At 48.8% G+C, this 23179-nt stretch overlaps 10 protein-coding genes across 14 annotated transcripts; 7 read left to right on the plus strand and 3 right to left on the minus strand.

Annotated features, from left to right (window-relative positions):
- Positions 1-44: 44 nt before the first annotated feature.
- On the plus strand, positions 45-1438 carry FVEG_01247 (hypothetical protein). The gene is made up of 3 exons (XM_018888102.1): positions 45-436; positions 492-847; positions 905-1438. Exons 1-3 carry the CDS (start codon positions 193-195, stop codon positions 1223-1225), a joined length of 921 nt encoding a protein of 306 aa, XP_018743942.1. The 5' UTR covers positions 45-192; the 3' UTR covers positions 1226-1438.
- Positions 1439-1665: 227 nt separating this feature from the next.
- On the plus strand, positions 1666-2745 carry FVEG_01246 (NEDD8). The gene is made up of 4 exons (XM_018888101.1): positions 1666-1876; positions 1947-2001; positions 2061-2143; positions 2210-2745. The coding sequence occupies exons 1-4, from the start codon at positions 1866-1868 to the stop codon at positions 2301-2303; spliced, it is 243 nt and encodes an 80-aa protein (XP_018743941.1). The 5' UTR covers positions 1666-1865; the 3' UTR covers positions 2304-2745.
- On the minus strand, positions 2493-4583 carry FVEG_01245 (hypothetical protein). The gene has a single exon (XM_018888100.1). It carries the CDS (start codon positions 4025-4027, stop codon positions 2879-2881), a length of 1149 nt encoding a protein of 382 aa, XP_018743940.1. The 5' UTR covers positions 4028-4583; the 3' UTR covers positions 2493-2878.
- Positions 4584-5044: 461 nt separating this feature from the next.
- Positions 5045-6365, plus strand: FVEG_01244 (transcription initiation factor TFIIF subunit beta; the record flags this gene model as incomplete). Its single annotated transcript, XM_018888099.1, has 4 exons — positions 5045-5335; positions 5383-5665; positions 5721-5923; positions 5980-6365. The coding sequence occupies 4 exons, from the start codon at positions 5045-5047 to the stop codon at positions 6319-6321; spliced, it is 1119 nt and encodes a 372-aa protein (XP_018743939.1). The 3' UTR covers positions 6322-6365.
- Positions 6366-6709: 344 nt separating this feature from the next.
- On the plus strand, positions 6710-7680 carry FVEG_01243 (hypothetical protein; the record flags this gene model as incomplete). Its single annotated transcript, XM_018888098.1, has 1 exon — positions 6710-7680. Exon 1 carries the CDS (start codon positions 6775-6777, stop codon positions 7678-7680), a length of 906 nt encoding a protein of 301 aa, XP_018743938.1. The 5' UTR covers positions 6710-6774.
- Positions 7681-8041: 361 nt separating this feature from the next.
- Positions 8042-8638, plus strand: FVEG_01242 (hypothetical protein; the record flags this gene model as incomplete). The annotated part of the gene is made up of 1 exon (XM_018888097.1): positions 8042-8638. The coding sequence occupies one exon, from the start codon at positions 8042-8044 to the stop codon at positions 8636-8638; it is 597 nt and encodes a 198-aa protein (XP_018743937.1).
- Positions 8639-9443: 805 nt separating this feature from the next.
- On the plus strand, positions 9444-12002 carry FVEG_01241 (hypothetical protein). 3 transcript variants are annotated; one of them, XM_018888095.1, is made up of 6 exons: positions 9444-9745; positions 9823-10016; positions 10064-10131; positions 10181-10341; positions 10388-11172; positions 11219-12002. In XM_018888095.1, the coding sequence occupies exons 2-6, from the start codon at positions 10002-10004 to the stop codon at positions 11831-11833; spliced, it is 1644 nt and encodes a 547-aa protein (XP_018743935.1). In that variant the 5' UTR covers positions 9444-9745; positions 9823-10001; the 3' UTR covers positions 11834-12002. The 3 variants fall into 3 exon arrangements, with proteins under 3 accessions (XP_018743935.1, XP_018743934.1, XP_018743936.1); XM_018888094.1 differs by having other exon boundaries at positions 9444-10016; XM_018888096.1 differs by having other exon boundaries at positions 9444-10131.
- A 1771-nt stretch (positions 12003-13773) lies between these two features.
- Positions 13774-16775, plus strand: FVEG_01240 (hypothetical protein). The gene is made up of 4 exons (XM_018888093.1): positions 13774-15169; positions 15224-15325; positions 15377-15503; positions 15562-16775. The coding sequence occupies exons 1-4, from the start codon at positions 14172-14174 to the stop codon at positions 16459-16461; spliced, it is 2127 nt and encodes a 708-aa protein (XP_018743933.1). The 5' UTR covers positions 13774-14171; the 3' UTR covers positions 16462-16775.
- A 158-nt stretch (positions 16776-16933) lies between these two features.
- FVEG_01239 (hypothetical protein) lies at positions 16934-19988 on the minus strand. Of its 2 annotated transcripts, XM_018888091.1 has the most exons (3): positions 19542-19988; positions 19213-19479; positions 16934-19160 (listed from the first exon to the last, which is right to left on the minus strand). In XM_018888091.1, exons 1-3 carry the CDS (start codon positions 19581-19583, stop codon positions 17361-17363), a joined length of 2109 nt encoding a protein of 702 aa, XP_018743931.1. In that variant the 5' UTR covers positions 19584-19988; the 3' UTR covers positions 16934-17360. The 2 variants fall into 2 exon arrangements, with proteins under 2 accessions (XP_018743931.1, XP_018743932.1); XM_018888092.1 differs by having other exon boundaries at positions 16934-19479.
- An 88-nt stretch (positions 19989-20076) lies between these two features.
- On the minus strand, positions 20077-23096 carry FVEG_01238 (6-phosphogluconate dehydrogenase, decarboxylating 1). 2 transcript variants are annotated; one of them, XM_018888089.1, is made up of 4 exons: positions 22309-23096; positions 21951-21983; positions 21328-21883; positions 20077-21269 (listed from the first exon to the last, which is right to left on the minus strand). In XM_018888089.1, exons 1-4 carry the CDS (start codon positions 22320-22322, stop codon positions 20394-20396), a joined length of 1479 nt encoding a protein of 492 aa, XP_018743929.1. In that variant the 5' UTR covers positions 22323-23096; the 3' UTR covers positions 20077-20393. The 2 variants fall into 2 exon arrangements, with proteins under 2 accessions (XP_018743929.1, XP_018743930.1); XM_018888090.1 differs by having other exon boundaries at positions 21951-23096.
- Between the last annotated feature and the right edge of the window lie 83 nt (positions 23097-23179).

Below are 23179 nucleotides of genomic sequence, written 5' to 3' on the forward strand. Positions count from 1 at the left end.
TGGATGTTGTTCTGGAAAGGGAAAGGCTGGGGCGGAAAAACGGGGACCCACATTAGCCGACAGCTTCAATCGAGTAGCTTCATGACCATCATTGACGACTACACGGACGCCTAAAACCATCACCACCAAAGTCAGTCGACACATCACATCGGTTCGATTCGTCCACGCTCGCTCCGAAAATATAGATCCGCAATGTCGAACAACAACTGGCAGGAGGAAGCCATGCGCCGCCTTCGACAGATGCAGCAGGCTCGTGGTGGTGTTGGAGGAGGTGGCCCTCAGATGCCTCGAGCAGCCGGTGGTGCCCTCTTCGGCGGTCTGCTACTCGCTGGTGGTGCTCTGTTCCTGTCAAACTCCCTATTCAACGTCGATGGTGGCCACAGAGCCATCAAGTACCAGAGGCTAACTGGTGTGAGCAAGGAGATCTACAATGAAGGTGCGAGAAAACGAACTTCGGAGGAGTCGGCTCAGACACTTACTTGGGCAAACAGGAACGCACATCAACATCCCTTGGTTTGAGACACCAATTGTGTACGATGTCCGAGCAAAGCCACGCAATGTTGCGTCTCTGACCGGAACCAAGGATCTGCAGATGGTCAACATCACCTGCCGTGTGCTCTCTCGCCCACAGATTGATGCTCTGCCTCAGATCTACCGTACACTAGGCACCGACTACGACGAGCGTGTGCTGCCGTCTATTGTCAATGAAGTTCTCAAGAGTGTTGTTGCTCAGTTCAACGCTAGCCAGCTCATCACACAGCGAGAGAATGTTGCCAGACTGGTTCGAGAGAACCTTGCTCGACGAGCTGCTCGATTCAACATTCTCCTCGACGACGTATCTCTAACTGTAAGCAAACAACCCCATGATTGAACAAGAGCATCTGATCTGACTGACATTCCGTAGCACCTTGCGTTCTCTCCCGAATTCACAGCTGCTGTTGAGGCTAAGCAGGTTGCCCAGCAAGAGGCGCAACGAGCTGCTTTCATCGTCGACAAGGCTCGACAGGAGAAGCAGGCCATGGTTGTCAAGGCGCAGGGTGAGGCTCGCTCTGCTGAACTGATTGGTGAGGCTATCAAGAAGAACAAGGCCTATGTTGAGCTCAAGAAGATCGAGAACGCTCGACAGATTGCTGCTCAGCTCCAAGAGGCTGGCTCTAAGAACAGACTCATGCTTGACTCCGAGGGTCTGGGTCTCAATGTCTTTGACAATAATGACAAGAACTGATCGGATGATATGGACGGATGAGCCGCGAACGAGGAGAGGTGCTTATGAATTCTTAATGAACTCTCCACTGTATGTCTACCGAAAGGGTTGTACTATTAGGAATAATGAGGTAGAAAAGTCGAACTACCAATTCTGCTCTGCTGCAAACGATTTCATAGAATTTGGTCTTAATTCACCAACGACAAGTGAACCGCTGCTGATGCAAACGACGCGAAACAGTAGTAGAGTCTCGAAACTCCGCTCTTGACACAAAGACATAAGTGAGTACGTATTTACCTATGCAAACATTGGATATTCAATATGAGTATTCGCTGAAGGCCTCTTAACCATCATGAGCCGCAGAACTCACAATAGGAGGCACTGAGTGCCTAAGGTACCTAACTAAGTAGCTATATCGCCGAGGTAGGTAGGCAACAGCTCCAGTCACTGCAAGGGTCGCCCCTCCCCCTCCGTCAGTGTTAGCCCATAACCCCACCATGAATCAATCAAGCTCAGTCAGCCCAACAGCCGCCAATGCTTTGACCTTCACATCAGCCTCGCATACTCGAAACCTACGCGACACTTTTTTCTTTGCTCTTTGCAAACTCTTGTAAACCCCTCGAGCACACAACGCCCCCGGTTCCTCACTACCGCCGCCAGAATGTTGATCAAGTACGTCACATACCGGAAATTCGACGTCATGCTGGCAAACATGGGAGCAAACTAACACTGCGATAACTAGGGTCCGCACATTGACCGGCAAGGAGATCGAGCTGGATATTGAGTCAGACTACAAGGTAAACATCGGAAGGCGCTAGACAGTTGAAGCAGAGAGATCTCAGCTGACCGCTTGTAGGTCTCTCAGATCAAGGAAAAGGTCGAGGAGAAGGAGGGTATCCCGCCCGTCCAACAGCGACTTATTCATGGCGGCAAGCAAATGTACGTTCCCATATAGGCTTTTGAATGAACAGCATGTCTTTTAGTATGCTAACGCACCCTGCCTAGGACCGACGACAAGACTGCTGCCGAATACAATCTCTCCGCTGGTGACACTCTCCATCTCGTTCTCGCCCTTAGAGGAGGACGATGGATGGCATAAACACATCGAACGAATATTTGAGCGAACATAGTGGACCTCATCCCGACTTAACGAGTTCGCCGCTCGACAACCGAGGATGATGAGGGATCACTGTACTAGGTAGAATGACTGAACACAGTACAACAGCTTGAACCCACGGGATCATGATGTCGAGTCAGCTGGAGCAGTCATGCGCGAACACTGTTGCTAGTACCCAACACTTTCAGAAGACACGGTGATAATACCAAAAGATACTATAAAGTTATTCCCATTGATTAAGTATCCCGTTTTAGCAAGCCTGGCTATGCTTATCTTTCACTTGTGGTCTTGATGCTCTCATACACATCGCAAATTGGCACATGCGCCAACCTCGATATTCCATTCTATTCCCAGTCTAATTCCACGACTTATGGACTATTAGTCCGTCGTCATTGCTGCCATTCGCTTGTAGCCGTTGGTTCCCTTGATATGGCCCGTTATACACTGTACTCCCGTAATGCAAATGGGGTTGGAAATTGCCCCTCAAATAAACCTCCCTACAAACCGTGCCAAACATAAAAAACAAAAAGAAACACGAAGAATTCCTTTTTTGGACCTCAAGCTCTTTTCCTAGGCTTCATGAAGACATCCGTAGCCTTGCGCTTGCGTGGTCCGATGCCCGGAGTCGGTCGTGTGTTTGTGAGACGTGTAGGTGAAGACTGTTCGGTTGGCTCTGGAGAAAGAGATATGTGTTTCTGTTGAGGGGCAGGAGATAACGACTTTCCAGCTGAAGGAACCACTCTGGGCCTTGAAGATGTTGTGGTTTGAGGCTTAGGACCCTTATAGCTGTTGGATAGAAGACCAGTTCGTCTGACCTTGCTTGTAGAATCGCTGTGTCCAGCAGCAGGCTTCTTCATAGGAGACAACGATACATGGGACGAAGCCTTTCGACGGTTTGCCGGCAGCTCATCGTCAAACAGATCATCCCCATCTTCCGAATCAGAGTCCGAGATATATTGCGCCCGTGCTTCATGGGTTTCAACTACATCAGATACTGCTGATTTTGGCGGAGGAGGGAGCGGAGGTCGGATCGTTGGCTTGGCGGCTCTCTGATAGTCGCCCACCATAGCTGCAGGCGCCTTGCGGAGTTTTGTGATAGCATTTGATGCTTGTGTTGGCCTTGACAATGCGCCGTGGATACTGGCAATCTCCTTCGTCTCTCGTCGGACTTTGCGCATGACGCTTGCACCATTATGAGTCTTGGTACGACTTCCCCTGTTGAATGCGAGCGTGCTTCCATTTGGGTCCCGCGCTCCAAATCCCCAAGCCTTCTTTGGCCCGACTCTGCCTCCTCGGGGCAAGAGTCTTCTGTCATCGACAATCTTGCTGGTATTCTTCTCCTTGTCCTCCTTTAGTCCCATGAGAGCATTCTTGAGCTTCGCCTCACTTTCCAAGAGGGCCTGCTGGTGATCTGACCTATATTTCTCATACACACGATACCATTTAGTTGGGTTTGGTGGTTTGTATGCCTTTTGCTTGACTTCCATAGGAAACTCATGCTTGATAAGCTTCAGCCATACCTCACCTGTCTCGCCCTGTATTTGAGGTGAATTCAGTTCGATAGTTCGTAGTTGTTTCGCGTTATCAATCTTGAGGAGAAGGAGGCGGACGGCTTTATAAGGAAGATAATCGCCAACACTGTCGAGTTCGCGGATGTTTTTGATGCATGCCGCAGTGGCAAGTTCCAATAAAGACTTGGGTGGCATCTTGAAGCTCGGAGTAGCGTGTCAAAAGTTCGTTCATAAGTTTCGGAAGTCCATGCGATCCTGATAGGGTGTATATGGGGGGATATATGGAGGGTTTCGTGATAATTGTAGCGACGCCTGAGTACAGAGTAGCAGTGTTACAGTTGAGGAGTAAGACGGATTAAGGCGGCGCAGGGTTATAGAAGGTAAGGGGGTGGCACAGTGGAAGAAGGAAGGGTGATTAAGTGTTGAGCTCCTTGGGAAGGCAGCCGAGCATTGCTATAAAGAAAGCGACAACATCGTAAATGTGTGATGTTCCGAGAGAGTTGAGATCTCGAAAGTGTACTCCAAAGTCAAAGTAAGCCTTTGTAGGTAGCTACCTAGGTAGGTAGGTTGGGTCTGAGCCACGACGTAGTTATCAGGGATATGATAGGTCAAGAACCAGCTCCACTGGCAACTGGGGATTATGTATACATCGGCCTCGCCTCATCGAATTAGCGTGAAAGTAAACTGGCCGATCCTCAAGACATCACTCACTGGCACAAAGAACATAGAACTTACTATTAATAGGAGTGTGTTTGAGATTGGATTAGATTCCACCCGCAGCTGCTATTACTATGTCTATATTAAGTAACTAATATCACCTTTCAGTTGGCTGTAGGCTACACTGTGCGAGGATGGATGAACTACATACTAACAAAGGCGATTCTGTTCCCATGATCCAATCAGAGCTCCACACCTCCATACCGATACCGTGCACATACCTTCATTGTGGTACTGTACTAGGCATGAGAGAGGCTCGCCATGAGCGTGCCTGGGTCTCCACTCAAAGACATCATTCACGAACCTGATAGCCATTCTCTGGGGCGCGCGAATCAACAAGGCGCATACAAAGTTCCTCCTTTCTTCTGTACAGAGGCATCCTAAACCTTGGATAAACTTCATACCCTAAATATTTTGCACACAGTACCCATCCAAGGTCCTCCGACTTATCGCATTTCTAAGTATTCCTCGTCCTGCACAATTTCGACCACCATCATGGCCGATTCCTTCATCAAGCAGGAGGCGTACATCAAACCCGACCCCGAGGCGTCTGGTTCTCCTGCGCAAGTCGACGAAGAAGATCTGTATGAAGATGCTGGCGACCTCGAATTCTACGAAAAAGGAGACGAAAGACCTAGTTCCTTCGAGCAACTCTACCTCGCGCGCGTTCCTCGATACATGTGGGAAGCTTGGTCTAAATTGACGGAGCGACTCGGCGACGACGACGAAATTCAGATTGGCACTCTGCGAACATGGGTTGAAAAAAGGCCCGATGGTAGCGAAGATGTACGCATACCTGATAAGACATCATGACACCATACTAATATACATAGACCAAACTTCGCATGCTTCTCTCCGCCAACTGTCCGGAGCATCAGGTGCTGCCTCGCGAATATGATCTGGTAGTCCAAGAACAAAACGTTAGCAACCACTTCATTTTCAGCGAGGAGGATTTGCCTGGCTTTAAGGCGCGAAGCAAGGCGCGACAAGAGGCTGCCGATGCTGGTATCCCTGCCTCATTGCTGAGGCAGAAACAAGGCAACAACAACGGAGCAGAACGACCGAGCTACGACCGTAGGAGTCGATATCAACCATACTATCGCAAAGCTGTCCCGAGTAAGCTTAGTTTCGCATAGCCATGCCACGAATAGGTGCTAACGAACTATTACAGAAAAGACAAAGATCTTTGGCAAGATTGCCTATGATGTTCGTGTTGAGCCCCATGGCAAAGATGAGGAAGAGCGGGTGCTTCAGCAGAAGATTCTGGATGCAGAGGCGAACAAATCCAAGGTCCAAATCATCAGTCGACACGCAGCTTCAGCCGTAGTGAACCCTGGAACTACCCGCGCAGCCGAATTCGGAGATAGCTTCATCGTACGTTTTGTTCCCGTCCAATCTTTTATTCTCGGTTATGTTAACAAACGGCACAGAAAAACATCGCTGCCACAGCCAAGCCAAAGAAGGGCGAGGTATTCAAGGCAGCCCGTATTCCAGAGAACCAGCTTCTGGATCTCATTTTCGATTGTTTCCGCCAGTATCAGTATTGGTCAGTGAAGGCTTTGCGACAAAAGCTTCAGCAGCCCGAACAGTACCTTCGACAGGTGCTCGAGAAGATTGCTGTTCTCAACAAGAGTGGCCGGTTCGCCAACCAGTATTGCCTGAGCGATGCCTACCGCGACAAGGGTGGCGCAGAGGCCCAGGAGGCTGCTGCTGAACCTGTTGATGACGATGAGGACGATGCAGAGATGGAGGATGTGTTGCCCGTTTCCTAGTACCAGCATCGACGGACCTGTTAGAAGAGGATAAAAAGGGGCAATGTTTCACTTCAAGGATAACGAACGGAGGATATCATTTAATGTGGTGTTCGAAGGATTCAGGGTAGGGTTTTTAGAGCGGTGATACCCTTCTATTCTAGTCTTATGGATTACCAGTTGTAATCAATCATCTAGCGAAACGTTTTGAGAGCCGTGATTCGCGCGTCAACTGAAGCTATCTTTATTTTATCCGACCTGAGATTGAACTTGGACTATAGCATTCTTGGCTGGGCTACTCTCGCGCTTGGTTATCATGATCCACTCACTGTTGTCCTAGATCATAGCTACCTACGTAATAACTTCCCCGCAGTAACCGATGCAATCTAAATAGGTCGGACGCGAGGTTCTTTCCGATTGTTACCAGACTGGGTCAGCTGCTGTCTAAAGGCTGGAATCGCCCTCTTTGCTTAGATGTATGCATTCATATACACTCTTCTCCTCCTAATCCACCGGACAACCCCGCTTATGACCAAGGCTCGAGACAACATTTACTACCCGACCTGTCTCAAGATGCATCTGGTATTCGACTTTGATGGCACAATCACCCAAGAAGATTCTATCGGGGAGCTTGCTCGCTCAGCTCTCGAGATACAGAGGAATAAATATGGCCATGACCTCCAGACTTCTTGGGACCAAGTGGTGCAATCCTATGTTGCCGATTACAGACACTACAAAGACAACCATCCATCACCAGAGGTTACTCGAACATCTGTGGATCATGAGATCGAATTCCTATCAGGAATGAAAGATGTGGAAGAGACGTCTCTACGACGCATTGCTGACTCACGCATCTTTGCTGGTCTAGACGCTGAGACGTTGTCGCAAGCTGGCGCTGACGCTGTCAAGGCCGGCAGAATTAAGATCAGAGATGGATTTACGGATCTTATAACCCTTGCAAGACAGAGGGGTTGGGATGTCAGTGTCATATCGGTCAATTGGTCCCGGGCCTTTCTACGAGGCGCTCTTTTACCGCATAGAATTGAGGTTATCGCCAACGAACCGGCTTCAGATGGAACAATAAAAGGACCAGAATTCTTCGAGGGGAGAATGACCAATGTGTGCGAGAAGAAGAAAGCTTTGAAACACATCATCAGCGAGAAGGACGGGGAGGTGATTTATTTTGGGGACTCGACCACGGATATGCAGTGCCTGCTTACAGGAGGAGTAGTCATATCGGACAACGAGGAGTCCCCCTTGCTAAAGACTTTGAAAAGGGTCGGCGTTGAAGTGCCACATATTGGAGAGAAGAGAAATGGTCAAATATCCTGGGCGAGGAACTTTCGAGAAGTACTGGATAGTGGCTTGTTAGAAGCCTGAGGCTTAGGACAAAGTGTCCGGTTTCTGAAAGAGCCCTATGTCTCTTTGTTATTGGTGTTAATAGCACATGGATGTACATGGTATTTTAAACATCAAAGCGTTTGACAAAGCGTGCATGCTCGAACTCAAGACCTGTGATGGCAACCCTGAGAGCTCACGGACGCTTGCCGAATTAAGTACCTTTTAATATATTTGCGTTTCCTAGTCCACGTAATATTCACATTGGATGTGATCACTGAATGCTTTAAAAGGAACTTAAGTGAAGCTGGTCCGCCACACATGATGTGTTGTTTTGTTCTGGAATTACTTGTTCATGCATGTCACTTGTCACAATGAATCAACAAACAAAGCCTATATGAACATGAGAACCATTCACTCTTCTGAGACAGATATAAAAGCGATGAAATGCACGATTTTTGTCGAATTTCCTCTCCTAGATCAGGGATCCCTCACCACAACCTCCAAACTCCGCAAAAGGATTATCAGTATGTGCGTCTACGGTCGAGTTGTTTTTAAATGCGGCCACGAGCGCTGGGGCATCTGCGTAAAGCGATGCCAAACAGCCAAAGACTTCAGCGATGGAAAGTTAACCCATGACTGTGTCATTAAGAAGCCTCATGTACCGACTTCGCGGAGGATACAGACGACGTGCAACAAATGTATCACCATGAATGGCAAACTCGACAGGGCAAAGAAGAGCATTGACGATGTTAAGCAAAAACTGAAGAGAATAGAAGAGAGAAAAATCAGGGATGGACAGACGGAAGAAAACAAGATCGATAACAGGAAGAAAGTGGAGAGGAAAGATGAAAACAGGGATAGCAATGAAACGAGCTCTTGGAGTTTCGGGACGGGACTGGGGAGTATTACTGAGGAGAGCGAAGCTGAGGATGAGTCTGCAAGTGACGGAAGCAGTCGAGGCAGTTCACAAGTCTCCAGCACTGAAGGAAGTGCATAAAGCAGTAAACCCGGATGACCAACTGTCAGAATACATGGAGAAGCCCAGTAATATCTTAATTGGAAGCCTGCAACTTGTCTGGCTCCCCTCAACTATTCAGGTATACGACGATAATAAAACTCCGATTATGCACCCATTCACTTATGAACTTTCTATAGGTACGTAAAATTCAAAATGTGCCAACCGAATAGACTATGATTGCGAGCGTTCTCATGGTCTATATCCTTGTAACTCTACCTCTCACCATCTAGTCGAAGTGATGACATGTTGTATGTCGATCAACCTATTCAATATTTGCTCTATACGCTGTCATTGTTAAAATCGCCCATAGTCAGCGTTCGTACAAAAGAACATCTGATATGTTGGGCAGCAAGACTGAGAGATTTCTTACCGTAAATGGTTATGAGTGCGAAGAACGAGTCCCGTGATGTTGGATGCATGTCACTCTATTCGAACCTGCGCCTCAATCTTTACGCCCGAGATAAACCCAGAATGGCAGCTCGCTAGTATCGGCCGTCAAAATAAGAGCCAATCCGGCTTTATCACTTGTCCCCGGAGCTAAGCCACCACCGATCCGCTCCGTGCGGGTCCCCCGGGGAGATTCAACCGCCGTCATTCGCCGATCCGAAGCCGGTTAGCGGGCCTGTCAACCGTTTCCTACTCAAACTGAAGTACGTAGCGAGGCTGTGGGATCTATCTCAGTGCTCAAAGTGGTCCCATGACGGCGTTATGCGTTGCCCGAAACCCGCCATGGAGAGTTGGGCTCTCACGAACAAGGTACCCTTGTTTGGGGGCTGAAGAGCGATGTCTTGGCAGTCAGCATTCAGGACGATTCGACAATTCATAAACAAGCTTGACCCGCCGCTGAACGTTCAGTAACATTGCGTGCATTGCATAGGTAGTTAGGGGTCAAAGACTGGCAATATTCTTCTCGCTTAAGGAGTGCATTCAGTACCTCCCCTCCAACACTATCGACTCAATCTCAACAACTTCAGATTCTCATGAATCCAGAGTTCTCCACCCCATTCGTTAGGGTGGCTGTTCTTCTCAAGTTCCGCAAGATCACGCTGTCGGTCTCCGGAGGGGGCGCAAAACCGCCTTAATGGGGTTGGTACACCACGGCCTAGACCTGTTCAACTACGATCAGGAAACCTGCTCTAACCAAGTTTTAATCACTGCAAAAGATACTCCGTCTAACATTGAATATGACGAGTATGTTGTATACAAGCGGTCGGAGCAACCTGGAGCACCATCCACCAAGCGGGATCCCTGGGTGGACGATGAGGACCACATCACCCACCACTTTACTCGCGACGATGCTTCGGGAACGGCTCTTTTTGACCTAGCCTTTCGGCGTGGCCATATGCTTGATCGTGAAGTCGGTACATTCCGTTGAACAGAGAGCAGTGAACTAATAGTTTGAAGGGTAGTTTTCGAAAACCAAACGATGATGAAGCACCATCAGCCGGAATGGAAGGCCGAATACGCCGGGTGTAAGTCTAGACAATTGATACACAAGATCTCTTGGTTAACTGAATACAGAATCTGTTTTAAGCGCAAAACTATTTACGACGGTGGTCGAGACATTCTTAGCATGACGGTTGATGACCTGGCTGCCATGAACCTTCACCCTGCCACGCTGCAGTACTCAACTCGAACTACCACAGAATCTAGATTTTGGTCAAAGGACAAATCCCAGCTTAGTAAGGCTTTTTTCAATGCCATATATAGGTCTATCTAACAATGTAGGTATTATTCTCGCATTCTCAGAGATGCCAAAGACGCCTTGTGACTTTCTGTCCATGACATACGATGTCCACGAACGCTCCGCGACCATCCTTGTCCGACAGTCATGGGAGCCAAGACGACACAACCTCGATGACCTCGACGAATACGATCATCGTCTGGAGTCATGCAGAAATCATTGGGCGCACCCTCTCATCATGCCTGTCGTGCTTCTCCAAGTGCAATTTATGCGATGTGAAGAGGCTGTTATCGAGAACAACTCCAACGTGGCTCATTTGGAATACGATGTCAGCAACATTGCCGGCTTTGATGCTACAGAAACTGGGAGGCGTCTCAGTCGCACATTCAGCAATGGCAAGGATGGCGAGAGAATTGCGTGGGGCCCAAGCACCATGACCAAACTCATGAAAAGGGCACACGAAGTTCTCAAGGACACCATCAAACTTCTGGATACTATTCGTTGGATGGAGAGAGCTATAAAAGTGTTGATCTTGGCAGGAGACGAGTTGAATGAACGAATGGGAAACTACTCTAACTTCGGCAACGATCTCAGTATGTTGAGTCCCACGGTAATCGACCCTCTGGGTGGACCTCCCGCAGTGAGTCCAGTTCTGCCTCCCAGAGATCTCCCTAGGCTTCGATTTCCCGATGGAGTGACGGATGGAGATTCATTGGGACCCCATTGGCATGAGATCAGACAGTATCTCGACGGTTTACTGCGTCTTTGCATGGGTCTTGAGACGGATAGGCGCATGTCGGAGGCCAGATGCCGTGCTCAGATCGATATGGTAAGTGGTACAAGTCGAAAGAGTGAACACCAACTAAAAGCAGTAGATTTACAGTAAGATGGCCCAAGAAGACAATATCCTGAACGCCCGAATGGCTGTAGCATCATCACGTGACAGTTCCTCGATGAAAGCTCTCGCCGTGATAACCGCCATCTTTCTACCCGGCGAATTTCTTGGAACTCTGTTCGGCATGTCCATGTTTGACTGGCTTGGCCCAGATGAAGAAGACGACGATTCCTCGAGACCTATGACAGATCAAGTCAAGGTGAACCGCTTCGGAAAACACTTTTGGAACTATTGGGCGGCCGCGATCCCACTCACTCTTCTGATTTTGTTCGTCTGGCGAGCTTGGTGGGTTACCCAAGATCGATATTTCAGACGTCATCTTTCGCAAGAACTTAGCGAGGAGCGTTTCTGGACCGCTGATGGAAAGCCGCGCAAGCTAGAACGAAGTTTCATTTGGGATTTCTTCTACCTTTCAGCGAGGCGTGATGAGAAACCACGGCCAGCAGATGACTTGGCTGAACTGGAGACCATCCATTCTGGGGGGAAGGAATGGAATGATGGGGGTTTGACTGGGGCTACTAATATGAGGCAGAGACAGGTTTTGGAAACGAGGAAATGGAGTCTTCATCAGGGAGGGACGAATGTCACAGTTTAGATACAGATATAGAGGGAATCACTTTCAAGCCCTCTATGATTGCGGTTGTTACTGTTGAGTATGTTTAATCTCAAGAGATGTTGTATATGTTTTAGGTATTTTTTATATAGTATTTGATAATTAGGCAAAGAATATCACAATTATTGTTTTCGAAAGACAACTTACAGTATATGTTAGCTTATATATCCGAGAACATGATGCTGTTTAACCATAATCTTACAAGTCTAACCACTGGTGTAAAGTTTCAGATATCAAGTAAGCCATGATGAAGGGCCCATTCATAGAAAAGTATATGATTCAATGATAGTGATAGTTGGCCACATCCCGGCTCTACATACTAGAGGTCGCAGATCTAGTAGGTCGTCATCTTGTGCCAATACATTCGTCTATGTGGCGATCCATAACTAAGCTAGGCTACAAGACGTCAATTCAGGTTATATAGTGCCGCACCATGCCAGGTTTATGGATTATAGGCTCATGCTAGTGAACGAGTTGCGTTTGATGACTAATTGACAAGGGGTTGGTCAAAGCAATGTCCTAAAGAGATGTCGGGGATCCAGGGAATATAACAATGTCTCAGATTACAGATAAACTGCAGAATTTTCGATGCAAACGGGGCCACCGAGAGCTTACGAATCAAGTTTGTCAATGACTGGAATGCAAGCCGTAAATTGGAACGCCATGAGAGGGTATGGCGATGGCTTCACTAGATTAGTCTTAGGGTCAGCCATCTACAATCACGAAATTTAGTCACGAGCTCTCTACCGTAAAGAGTATGAATCAGGAACAACGAGAAGAGAAAAAACTGTTTATTTCAAATCACCAAAGCTTGGACGTTGTGCAGGCTGATCTAGAGAGCACACGTTGAACCGAATTATCCGTTATTCATGAGTCCAGAATGTATATCGGCGACGCCTTTGCTAACGTTCAACTTCTGGATCATGATCTAGACCCTTGATGCTAGGGTAGTTTATTTTGAATTGATTTCTTTTTTGTTTTGGAGCGAAGACAATGTTGAGGAGTTGCAGTTGTGAGATTATTGGAGGGAGCGCAAGGGTGAGACGAGACATTGCCGGGAGCGGCGTCTTGTCTTTGCACGTCCATACGATATGTACAATAAAGGGTTTTTTTGGTATGATTCAGGGAGTTCTTGGTTAATGCTTCTCCCTCAGTTGATTGGATATATAGACAATATTCAAATCTTGTAAGGCAATTACAGGATTTCCAGATACATCCACTTTCAAACAATCACTTGTGCTTAATTAGTAAAGGAGGGACCAAAACCGCGCCAGGAACAGAAAGGAAGGCACAAAGATCGATCAAACGGAAGGAGGTTTACCCAGGAACAACTATCAGATCCCGACGCCATTCGGTTCCTAGGGAAACTCTACCTTGACCCTTCATCATCATGACCCACCCACAACCACATCGTGAGCTTCACGCCCACAGCCTCTTTGTCAAGCCTCCCAAACTCTACCTGGCTTCATTGTGCCGCCCTTTCAATAACAAGACCTACAAAAGACAAAGATTGACAGCCACCACCATGTCTTAAACTCCGACCATTTCCCCTAGCGCCATGAACCACTGGTTCCAGACACTAAACTCATTCCTTATCAAGGTCCCAAGACATACCAAGTCCACGTTTTAGGGGTTTGCGGCGCTCGATAAGCTCGAATGATCTGCTTGTCATGTCTCATCCGGCGTCAGGGCATTCCCAGTCGAGAACGGCATCGTCTCGACTGGAGCCCAGCGTTGCTTTCCGTAGCATACTTGGAGGCTTCTTTAGACCAACACGCGGCCAAGCTACGCTTTCGTCGTGATACTATACTCTTTCAAGTTCGACTACCTCCCTCATGCATCCATTGATCAAGTGGCGTCTTTTCATCATGTCCAATGTGATAAATTTGCCCCGATTCCCTTGCCTCAAGTCCTTGATCCCCCTTTCTCTCCCAGTTGATCTCACCGTTAAGCCATTCCTTTTTCATCGCTACTCAACCCACGTCATTCGTTCCTTGACTTCATCTCATTCTTTAAAGTATAGTGCTTCATAGACTACTCTTCGGTTCCATCGCCCTAGTCCTTGTCTCATAACCAGCCCGGCTTTAGCATCTTGTCTCAGCTTCAACTCCCTCACAAGACAGTTGGACTATCTGAGTACTACCTCACACATCACGAGGTTTCACTCCTTTACAAACAACTTGTTGTTATAAGAAAGCACTTATACTCGCCAACTCAAACTTAACTAGCCCATATCAACATTGTCTAGGCTTCTTCAAATCCGGGGACATTTATTTTGCAGGCTCTCTCTCATCTCGAGATTCGCTGCTGTGTATCAGACATGCTCAAGCAACTCATCCTCATAGCGCCATTTCTGGTGCAAGCACTTGCTGTGCCCGCAGTGGAGCCCAGACACCAACATCTTCATGGACACATCGAACATACACATGGAACCAAGACCAAAATGACCACGTCCGTCCGTCGTGAAACAGAACAGACCGCCGAACCACAGTTCATTCCTCCTAAGATGCCTTACGCACTTGACCCTAACACCAAAATCCGCAAGACCACCACTACTGCCGGTGATTTGAACAATCCTAAAGAGACTATCGTCCCCGAGTTCATCCCACCTAAGATGCCTTTCGTAGCAAAAGCATCTTGGCAAAAGTCGACCAAGAACCAGGACAGCTCCGACAAGTCCGCCTCGCTTGCATCAGTGAAGAAGAAGACTATTGTCAAGGTTCAGGATGAAGAAGATGACAACAATGACAAACAGCCAACTTTCATCCCGCCTAGGGCGCCTTTCCGAGGATCTCGTAAGCCTCAACAGAGCCAAGCTGCCACTCCTCGAGATACAGTTCTCCAGTTTATTCCTCCGCGAAACCCCTGGGCACAGTCTAAGCACAACACTCGGTCAACGGAGAGTGACGACCAGGACGTTTCGCAAGAAACTGCTGTTCCTGATGTAGACCAGCGAGCTGCCAGTGACGATGATGAAGTCATCCCGGCACCCGAGCTCCTCAAGCGTGACGAGGAAGGTGCAGATAACGAATTCTTCGCTGAGGAGGATGAGGATGACTACAACCCTGGGGATTTCCCCAACCTTGGCGGCCCCGAGGAAGACGAGGACGATTCTGCTGATGATTCTGAGAATACTCCTGCCGGAAACACATCTGACCAGGCAACTCAAAACCCCGAGTCCACCAATGCACAGGATGATAGCAGCGCAAAGAACTACTTTGGTGGTGACTTTGATGATGAGGATGACGCCAACAACGCACCCACTCGCTTAGAGGCTCGGGGCGTTGAAAAGCGGAACATTCTCTACTTCACAAACTGGTGAGTTGTGGCATATTTCTGTGCAATTAATGGGTGTTAATAATGAAGAACCAGGGGTACCTATGGGGCGAACTTCCAGCCCCAAAATCTGCCGGTGAAGGAGATCACACATGTTCTATACTCCTTTGCTAAGGTGAACCCTAAAGACGGAAATGTGTAAGCATATCAACCCCATCAAATATATCGTACTTGTTAACAAAGCGTCAGGTTTTCATCAGACTCTTACGCCGACACCGAAAGACTCTATCCTGGTGACTCTGATAATGGTGGAAAGAACGTTTTCGGATGTGTTAAACAGCTTTACATTCTTAAGAAAAAGAACCGCAATTTAAAGGTGATTTTGTTACCACGATCAGGCAGCCTAATGTGAAATTACTAAGACGTACGAACAGGTGCTACTTTCTATCGGCGGCTGGAATGACAGTCCAGATCTCGCTACTGGTGTAAGCACACAGGACCGTCGCAAGAAGTTCATCTCTTCCGCCATAAAGCTAATCACTGACTGGGGCTTCGACGGAATCGATGTTGATTGGGAATACCCTGCAAATGCCCAAGAAGCTCGCAACTATGTCTTGATACTCTCGGGTCTCAGAAAAGCCCTCGACCAGTACTCAAAGAACAACAAACTGAACTATCATTTTATGCTTACTGTTGCTACATCAGCCGGTCCAGCAAACTATAAAGTCATGGATTTGAAAGGAATGAATCCATGGATTGACGCTTGGCACCTCATGGCCTACGACTATGCTGGCTCCTGGGACACTACTACTGGTCATCAGGCCAACGTTTTCGTTTCCAAGAAGAACCCTCTTTCAACAAAACTTGGCACTGACAAGACAATTAACGATTACCTCGCGGCGGGAGTTCCCCCAAACAAGATTCTCATGGGTATGCCTCTTTACGGGAGATCCTTTCTCAAGACATCTGGACTTGGCAAATCCTACTCGGGCGTTGGCGGCAACTCTGAGGGAACTTACCTATACAGGGATTTGCCACGTTCTGGTGCCAAAGCTACCTACAATGCAGACCTCATTGCTAGCTATTCATATGATAGCAAGACGCGGGAACTTATTACTTACGATGATCTCAAATCTGGTCAAGCCAAAGCCGCTTATATCAACCAGCGAAACCTTGGTGGTGCCTTCTTTTGGGAGGCCAGTGGAGATAAGGTTGGATCCCAGAGCATCGTTTCTGGTGTAAAGCGCACTTTGGGCACTCTTGAGACGGTCAACAATCTTTTGAAATACCCCACGAGTGCATACGCCAATATACGAGCTGGAATGCCGTCTTGATTTGGCGAACAGCGCTGGCTACTTTTCCTTTGTGCTGGACTGCATACGGATATGTGTTGGATGTGTTTGGAGTCTTGGCAATATTACATTTGTTGTCTGCGTTTTTGAGATGATGTGACTGGGAACTTGTCACTGTATAGAATATAGAAAAGCCCTCGTTACCTTACATGATAGATACTACATTCGTTTGTTCACTTGAACTGCTCTTCTCATAAAAGCCGAGAGCAATTTCCTTTAACCCCATGATTATCATTCATCTATATTTCCATATTATAGACATTATACCGTAGCCTACAGCTCAAGTAATAACGAGGCAATTAAGATGGCAGAGCAGAGGGTCAACAAGTTGTGAACAGCGATGAGCTTCCATGTTTGAGTCAATTGGAGTGCATGGTCTTGAAGATCTTACCCAGACTTGAGTCACTTTGGAATATTGTCGTGAGTCTAGTCACATCACAGATAAGGTTAGCTTGCGTAGTATAATTCAATCATAATAAGCTCGGTTTTGCTATCCGAAGTTCAGCTATAATAAGGGTCTCTGCTAGCACAAGGCCAAATAATGTTAAAATCAAGTACATATGTACATGACAGACCATATTAATTATTCAACTGTAGATTTTACTTGCCTCTAGTCTACAAGCTACTTTCCTATTCCGTAGGCATAATCAATGTCCTACATCGGGCCTTGATGACCCAAGTCAGTACCTAAAAACTCTGAACAAAAAGCAAGTCCTGTAGCCCCCCTATTGCCGAAGAAAAGGAAAAGAAAACTCCCTATGATAACAAAGGCGCGCCATTCTCCGACGTCTTGAGAACCAATTCCAGTCGTCAGTAAAAGCATTCTTCCCCCTTTTTCAATAAAATTCATCCTCCTCCGGCTCACCATGCAGGGGTGTGTTCTACATATCCTGACCCTGGGGAGTTCCAGAGGTTTCGACGCCATGAAAAGCGTCTCCAAATGCTGAATCGTCCATGTCCATGCTGAGATCTAGACCCTCACCCAGCTCGCCTGCTGCACCGTCTAACGTAGGGCCGTCAAAGTTAAGAGCGTCACCTGCTGTGTCAAGGTCACCAAGGGAGCTAAAGTCGTTTTGGTCAAAGGAAACAGAACCGCCGGGTGTTCCAGCTGCTGGGGTGGCACCAGCAGAAGCAGTTTTAGCCACTGACTTGGCAGTATCAATTCCTGCAGTAGTGGGTGTGTTTGCGTTGACCGAAACGGCATCCGAGCCAGTGCCCTGATTCGCTTCGTTCACAGTGCCATCTTTGGGCACAACAACCCAATCCCCACTGCCAGTTCCTTGATCAGGCGCTGTTGTGTGATCCTTTGGTCCCTGAGTTCCGCCCATCGTCACGTCACCGCCCGAACCAACTGCGGTGGCATTAGAAGGTGTTCCGGCCCCAGACTGAGCCGCTGACAAAGGAGGTTGAGGAGTTCCAAAGTTGTTCAGAGGTGTCGAGGTGTTGGAAACGCCAGTATGCATCTGATCCAGTAATCCAGCAGCAGTGCCACCCATATCGATATCAGATTCGCCAATCATGATGCCGCTGTTCTGTGAGCCAGATTGCGAAGGCTGACGAGATAGTTGCGAAGCGTCAGCCTGAACGGGTTCTGGTGCTGGTGGCTGATAACCTCCATCTTGAACACGAGATACCGTCGGCTTGGTATCAACCTTTTTACCCGTAGCAGCTTCGACTTCAGACACTATCTGTTCGACGGTTTTCGAACTGACGGGACGAGCAACAGCATCCTCGTCGTGGGGGTTAACCTTGCCCTCAATTCGCCAAATCTCAGTGCCTGTACCCTCGACAGTGTTTCGGAGCTCCTTCTCCTTTGTGCTGAGAATGGAAGTTTCCTTGAACTTTGCAAGAGCTGCGGCATGGTCGGCCTGCATCTTCTCTATCTCGGCCTTGGTTGACTCAATGTGATTATGGACTCGCTTGCGAAATTCATCGGCCTTTTCGGGATCCAGCCGCCCGATATACGGCTTCTCAGGCACGGAATTGGAGGCGTCAACTCCTTGCGCGGGAAAAATGCCTTCGGTCAAGTATGCCAATTCACCCTTGAAACCGAGGTTTAAATCGGCAGGGGTGATCTGGCTTATCCTATAAGGAGACGAGAGGATCTCTTCCATCCACTCGTGGTTCTGCTGGTATCGGCTCATAGAAATCTCTCTTGGAGTAAGATGGTCAAACATATCTCCCCGCGAAACATCCTCTTCATCGTCGAAGGCAGCGTCTAGCTGAGGCATTCCTGGTACGGGGGGTTGGCCACTCTGGCCCGCAGCGTGCCTCGCTCGTTTAGCAGGAGGACCCGGTGCGGGTTGTGTGGGATATGCCATCTGTTGAGGAACGCCCCGAGGGGCCATCTGGGGAGGCACTGGCTGACGGGTGAGATCAGGCAGGGTGGGCCAGTTGACTCGGTCAGATAACATGAATTCCTTGCGACGAATCTGGCCAGCGCGCTGCAAAAAGTGGCGCTGCTGCATGATGCTGTTGACTCTTTCGTCAAAGGGAATCATGGAGACAGGAACTCTGTCATTCGGCTCGGCAGGTCCGTAATGCACAATGAAGAGGCCGACGTCTGGTTGAGGAGGATTAGGATGGCCAGGGATAGGGACTAGTCGGCATCGTCGACGGGCGTGGAGAGCATACTGCTCGCCGGGAATGTAACCAGCTTTCTGATAGTAAATCTCAAGCATCTAGTGAGGTTCAGCAAGCCGTCCCTTTGTGCAATTCTCGTCTTGTCCTTACCAGTCCATTGCCCAGATCATGCTTGTAGACCTGTTCTGGAGGCGCCCAGACATAACCATCCGTTGCGAAGTTCGTTCCCAACCGCTGAAGGGGCTGCCAGGTCAAGAGTATCGTGCCGTCTGTAGGTTTATCGAGATATGTCCAGAAAAAGGGCGCCCGGTCTCTCGCGACTTGTGGTGCAGCCATAAGCCATTTAGCAACCTCATTTAGGTCAAGTCGAGGCATCACAGGGTATCGAAAGGAAGAGATCAGATGGACGTGGGGCATCTAAAGGACTGTCAGAAGGATGTTGCGATGCCATTGCATCGTTGCGCGTATGCATTACATACAAGGTCCTGAGGGACGCCCTGGCTAGGATCCGGTTGTGCCATAGTGGGCGAGCGTCGCGATGGACGATATCAGGCGTGTTAGTATATCTGATTACGCGATTGATGATCTCCAGATATGCGCGTTGAGAGTCATACAACGTGCTGAAAAAGCCAAGATGGGTTGACTTTGAGAAGGTGAAGGGATGGCGTGGCGCAATTCACGATATGACTTGCGATGGAGTTGTTAGAAGTCAATGCCCTTGCGCGGCTCCAAACTTCTCGCGACGAGGCTGCGACCGTGCAGATGACCAATCAAAGCTATGGAGCTGGGTAAGTAAAAGCGGGTCTCGAGCTCCTGTCTTCCATGAGGTGGGAAAAGAACGAGGTTGTTAAGTACAAGTTCTGGCGATATATATAACTTAATCCTTGATAGGTAGATGGTGTGATACTGTGTTAGAGACAGCGAGGAATGATCTTAAAGAGTTTGAGCAGTACAGATGAAGATTCCCATACAAGTAAATCATTCGCAAGTGGAGCCACTTGGCTTCATATTGTCGCGTGAACAATAAATTGAGTCCAACACGGTTATCACGATCAGTAACTCACTTATCACCGATTTGTGTATTTCATTGGGAAAATATTATTTTATTTTATTTTCATGCTTCTCGTCAGGTTCTAAACACAAACCCGAATTTCATCACTTAAGCTTTCTAGATCCGTGCCAGCCCATTCATCATTATCCTTGCAGCGTTACCATGTTCTGTGTACCAAAGCACAGATTTTTATAAAAACGCAGCGATCGAGCTTCGTACAGCCCAGTGGTATTCATTCTTAAACCAATCCAATTCCCATCTCTTTACCCCGACACGCAACTTAAGCCTGGTAAGTAGAAGCAGAGACGTTACCGCCACGGCCGGTCCAGTTGACGTGAATGTCCTGGCCATTGGGGTACTTGTCGCTAGCATTCTCGGGCTTGATGCGGAAGGTGTGAGCACCGAAGTAGTCACGCTGAGCCTGGAGAAGGTTGGCGGGGAGGTCCTTGGTGCGGTAACCGTCAAACCAGGACAAAGCGGTAGAGAAGGCGGGGGTGGGGATACCAAGGAGGGCAGCCTTGGAAACAACGTCTCGCCAGCCGGGCTGAGCCTTGTGGATGGCCTTGTTGAAGAAGTCATCAAACAGAAGGTTCTGGAGGTCGGGCTGGGAGCGGTAGGCGTGGGTGATATCCTTGAGGAAGACGGATCGGATAATGCAACCACCTCGCCACATGAGGGCAATGGAAGGCTTGTTGAGCTTCCAGTTGAACTCACGAGCAGCTTCCTGCATGAGCATGAAGCCCTGAGCATAAGAGATAATCTTGGATGCGTACAGGGCCTGCTCGAGATCCTCGAGGAACTGCTCCTTGTCGCCCTCGAACTTGGTTGTTCGGCTGACGAACTCAAGCTTGGTGGAAGCGGTGGCGCGCTCGTCCTTGATGGCAGACAGGCATCGGGCAAGGACAGCCTCGGCGATGAGGGTCACGGGCTGGCCAAGGTCAAGAGCGTTGACGGCGGTCCACTTGCCGGTACCCTTCTGGCCGGCCTTGTCGAGAATCTTCTCAACGAGGGCAGTGCCATCGTCGTCGTTGAAGTACATGATATCTCGGGTGATCTCAATCAGGAAAGAGTCCAGAACACCCTTGTTCCACTTGGCGAAGACGTCGCCGATCTCCTTGCTGGAGAGACCGAGACCGCGCTTCATGATGTCGTAAGCCTAGTAATACTTGGTTAGTATTCTGTGTGAGGCGGCCCTTGTCTCTATCTCTTCATACCTCGCAGATGAGTTGCATATCACCGTACTCAATACCGTTGTGAACCATCTTGACATAGTGGCCAGCACCCTCGTCGCCAACCCATTCGCAGCAAGCCTCGCCGTCGCTCTTGGCGGCAATGCTCTGGAAGATGTCCTTGATGTGAGGCCAGGCCTCCTCATTGCCACCGGGCATGAGAGAGGGGCCATATCGGGCACCCTCCTCACCACCAGAGACACCAGAGCCGACGAAGCGGATGTTCTTGCCAGCAAGATACTTGGTGCGCCGGTTAGAGTCGGGGAAGTGAGAGTTACCACCGTCGATGATGATATCGCCGGCGTCAAGGAGGGGTAGGATCTTCTCAATCCAGTCGTCGACAGCCTGGCCAGCCTGGACCAGGAGCATGACACGGCGAGGAGACTTGAGCTTGCTGACAAACTCCTCAACAGTCTTGGCGCCGACAACGGACTTGCCCTTAGCCTCGTTTTCCAGGAATCGGTCGACCTTGGAGACGGTTCGGTTGAAGGCGCAGATGGTGAAGCCGTTGTCAGCCATGTTCAGAATAAGGTTCTGTCCCCTATGAAGCATGTGAATATGTGCTACCACTGGCATTGCCAGGTAAATGGTTCTTGGGTCCAACTTACATGACAGCAAGGCCGATGAGGCCCAGATCCGCACTTGCCATAATGTTAGTATTCGACGCATTTCGTTTCGTAGCAGAGCTTGAGAGTGAGGTGAAGGAATTGTGTTGTTGAGGGGCACCCAGGTTGAGGTGAGCGAGACGAGCTCTACCTCGAGAACATGAGCCATGATCACGATGAGGATGGAGGCTGCGAATGCCCTAAACAGTCCAGGCACGGAAGCAATATGGCGATCCCTTCATTTCTCGCTCCAGCGTCCGGAGGGCGCGGGGATGAGAGCATGAGAGCATCACCATAAGGCCGTGGCGGGGTGGTGGGGTAAAATGTCAAGAGATGAGGTATGAGGAAAGCTTCAACTTACACAGGGCCAGACATGATGGGCTATGATATGCGATCGGGGAGTGGTATGTATAGACTGAGGTTTTGGAAGATGTATGAAGGAGAGAGAGAAGAGGAAGAGGAGAAGGTGGGAGGAGATGCAAAGTTGTAGAGAATTATACCTGGCGATGAATGTTGTCACACCCGTGCCAAAGTTGGGCGGCTCGGTACCTTGTCCGCACTCACCTCCCAGTCCACCTCCTGTCTGGGCTGTAAGGATGCCCACCTTTTTTTTTCTTTCTACCACTTTGCATTTGGCTCAACTAAGCAAACGCGACGCAATGCGCTTCAAAAAGGCTCAATCCAATACAATTGACCTGGTCGGGCATAACGCCAAGTATGGTGGAGCTTCCGCGTTGATTGGCGGGGCTCTTCCCAACTATTCATCGTCATCGTCACTGTGGTGCGGCCCAGATTGATACTGAAATCATACCAGTAGGTAGGTGTTTGCCTTCCATTGACATCACCTTTTTGACAACAGCTCGGTGATTATGAGTAATTGCTGTATCTAGCCAATCTCCCACTCATGCTGCCTTAATCATCGTTACTAAGGCAATCTACTCATCCGCTACGTCAGCCTTGCAAACACTTACACTTACCAATATGTACAAACTAAGTTAACTTTGCATCAATTCCTCAGCAACCATCATCATGACTGAGGTAATGCCCCTCCACTCCTCCCTGGTCAACACCATGGACTTGTACCTGCTGGCTGGCCAATGACCATCAGTAGGGGTCCATCGTTTACGGACACCGAGTTCCAGAGATGGGATTTTCCCTCACATTTATTTAGTGGACTGTAGCGCCTCACCCCTCCAGGTCCCCCCTTCTACGCCCCTCAGCTCCAACGTTAT

This window comes from Fusarium verticillioides, chromosome 1 (assembly GCF_000149555.1).
Source record: "Fusarium verticillioides 7600 chromosome 1, whole genome shotgun sequence".
NCBI lineage: Eukaryota > Fungi > Ascomycota > Sordariomycetes > Hypocreales > Nectriaceae > Fusarium > Fusarium verticillioides.